This window comes from Lithobates pipiens, unplaced genomic scaffold (genome assembly GCF_037356315.1).
Source record: "Lithobates pipiens isolate NorthernLeopardFrog02 unplaced genomic scaffold, aLitPip1_a1.2 Scaffold_18, whole genome shotgun sequence".
In the NCBI taxonomy this organism is placed as follows: Eukaryota; Metazoa; Chordata; class Amphibia; order Anura; family Ranidae; genus Lithobates; species Lithobates pipiens.
In genome coordinates, this window is record NW_027507758.1 from 275,154,845 (window position 1) to 275,157,387 (window position 2,543).

The window sequence follows — 2,543 nt, forward strand, 5'->3', positions numbered from 1 at the left end:
TATAAGTGCTCGGAATAATACCTCTATTTTCCTAAACCACATTATGTCTACCCAGATCGGGGAGTTATGTAACACAGTGGTCCCCAACCTTTTTGGCACCAAGGCCCGGTTTTGTGGAAGAATATTTTTCCAAGGCCCGGTGGGGGGGGAGGAATCGCGATGTGGTGCGTTATCGGTTCAATCATCCTGATACCATAATATCGGGACGATTGAAGTGCATTATTTATATTATTACAATATAATACAATGATTATATAGTTCCACTCAATGTAATGTAGAATCAGTGGGAGCCCCAAGCTTGTTTCCCTGCAACTAAACAGTGTTATGGTGTCAGGGTGACTGAAGCACGTTATTTCTATTACATTGGAATATAAAATGAAATAGTTCTACTCACCATAATGCAGAATCAGTGGGATCCCTGAGCTTGTTTTACTGCAACTAGGCGGTCCCATCTTGGGGTGATAGGAGACAGTGACACTCGAAGTGTGTTGCTTATGTCCAGTCTGCTCCGTAATCTTGTTTTGGTTGCTGTCACTGCAGAAAATCCAGCTTCACAAAGATAGGATGTTGGAAATGGCAGCAAGCTTTTCAGCGCTTTTGTGGCAATTGCAGGATATTCTGCCTTGACTTTAATCCAGAACGTATGGAGGTTTGAAGTCGTCTCAAACATACTTTTAAGGCCACCATCATTTGCGATCTCAAGCAGTTGATCCTCTTCTAGCACGGACAGAGTGGATTCACCTGGCTTATTCACAAATGGGTCACGGATCCATTCCTTCCCAATTCGGGGGTCTTTTGAGGATGGGAAATAATGCTCAAATTCATTTGAAAGCTGATAGAGGTGATCATGCACCAGCTGTGTGAAAGAAGGTTCTGGCTCAGTCTCTTTCAAAAGCTCTGATAAGGTTGGAAACATGTCAAAAATATTATTGTTGACTCGTCGCCCCCATAATTCCAGTTTGGCTTTGAATGCAGCCACTTTATCAGCAGACTTAAACACAGTTCTCATTCTCCCCTGAAGTGACAGATTGAGTTCGTTGAGCAGGTTAAATATGTCACACAAGTAAGCAAGTTTTGTGACCCATTCTGTGACACTGAAATGTGCTGCAAGTGGTGACTGTTTTTCAGAAAGAAATCTCTGGAGCGGCTCTCGTAACTCAAACACTCTGCTCAGTGATCTACCTTTAGAAAGCCATCTCACTTCTGTGTATAAGAGAAGACGAGTGTGCTCTGCATCCATCTCCTCACAGAGCTGTTCGAACAGACGTGAGTTAAGGGCATGTACTTTAATGTGGTTGATTATTTTAATCACAGCCTGCAAAACGTTGTTCAGTTCAGGTGACATTTTTCGGCTAGCCAGCATTTCTCTATGGAGGACACAGTGCGTAGACTCACATTCGGAAGCAACCTCCTTGACCCGAGTGGTAAAACCAGAAAGCCGCCCAGTCATGGCAGCAGCTCCATCCGTGCATACACCAACACAAAACGACCAATTCAGTTTTCCTGACATATACTCATTTAAAGAATTGAACAATTCTGCAGCTGTGGTGTTGGTCGGCAAGAAGAGTGCACATAGCATATCCTCATGGACATCCTCCTGGAAAACATATCGAACAAAAACAAGCATTGTTGCCTTGTTGTCAACATCAGTAGACTCATCGACTTGTATGGCATACCATGGTGACTCCTTAATTCTCTCTATCAGTTGCGTTTCAATATCCTCTGCAATTTCATTTATTCGTCTAGCTACAGTGCTAGCCGAAAGAGGAACATGCGCCACCTTTTCAACCGCAGCCTCTCCTAAAATTTCACGGCAAATGTCCTTTGCAGCAGGCAGGATCAACTGTTCTCCGATTGTAAATGGTTTCTTAGATTTAGCAATACGGTTAGCCACTAAGAATGAGGCTCTCAATGCAGACGCATTTATCGAAGAGGTGGTCTTCAATAATTGCTTCTGTCCTTCGTGTTCACGTTTTTTTCTTTTGAAAAACTCAACCGGCTTGTCTTTTAATGAAGGGTGTTTGGTCTCCATATGGCGAAGCAGTTTTGAAGGTTTCATGGCTTCATTGGATAGCCGCTCACCACATATTATACAAAGCGGGTTTGGAGAATGTGAATCACCTGATGCAATGAACCCATAATTTAAATAGGACTCTTGGTATTTTCTTTTAAATGCAGCTTTCTTTTTGTTTGCAGTCTTAGAACAGTCTTCTGTTGTCTCATCATTGGGTCTTTGCCCCTTTTCAAAAAAGCTCTGCAGTGACATTTGTTTTTTACTCATTTTGGCTAGTTGGCAAAGCCTGCCACCAGATGGGAATTGCCACTGCTGTGGCCTGTCTTCAGATGGGAATTGCCACTGCTGCGGCCTGTCTTCAGATGGGAATTGCCACTGCTGCGGCCTGTCTTCAGATGGGAATTGCCACTGCTGCGGCCTGTCTTCAGATGGGAATTGCCACTGCTGCGGCCTGTCTTCAGATTGGAATTGCCACTGCTGCGGCCTGTCTTCAGATGGGAATTGCCACTGCTGCGGCCTGTCTTCAGAT

At 44.0% G+C, this 2,543-nt stretch overlaps 1 protein-coding gene across 1 annotated transcript; it reads right to left on the reverse strand.

The window, feature by feature from the left end:
• Window positions 1-406: 406 nt before the first annotated feature.
• LOC143986702 (SCAN domain-containing protein 3-like) lies at window positions 407-2,281 on the reverse strand. Its single transcript, XM_077485110.1, has one exon. The coding sequence runs from the start codon at window positions 2,279-2,281 to the stop codon at window positions 407-409; it is 1,875 nt and encodes a 624-aa protein (XP_077341236.1).
• Window positions 2,282-2,543: the final 262 nt, after the last annotated feature.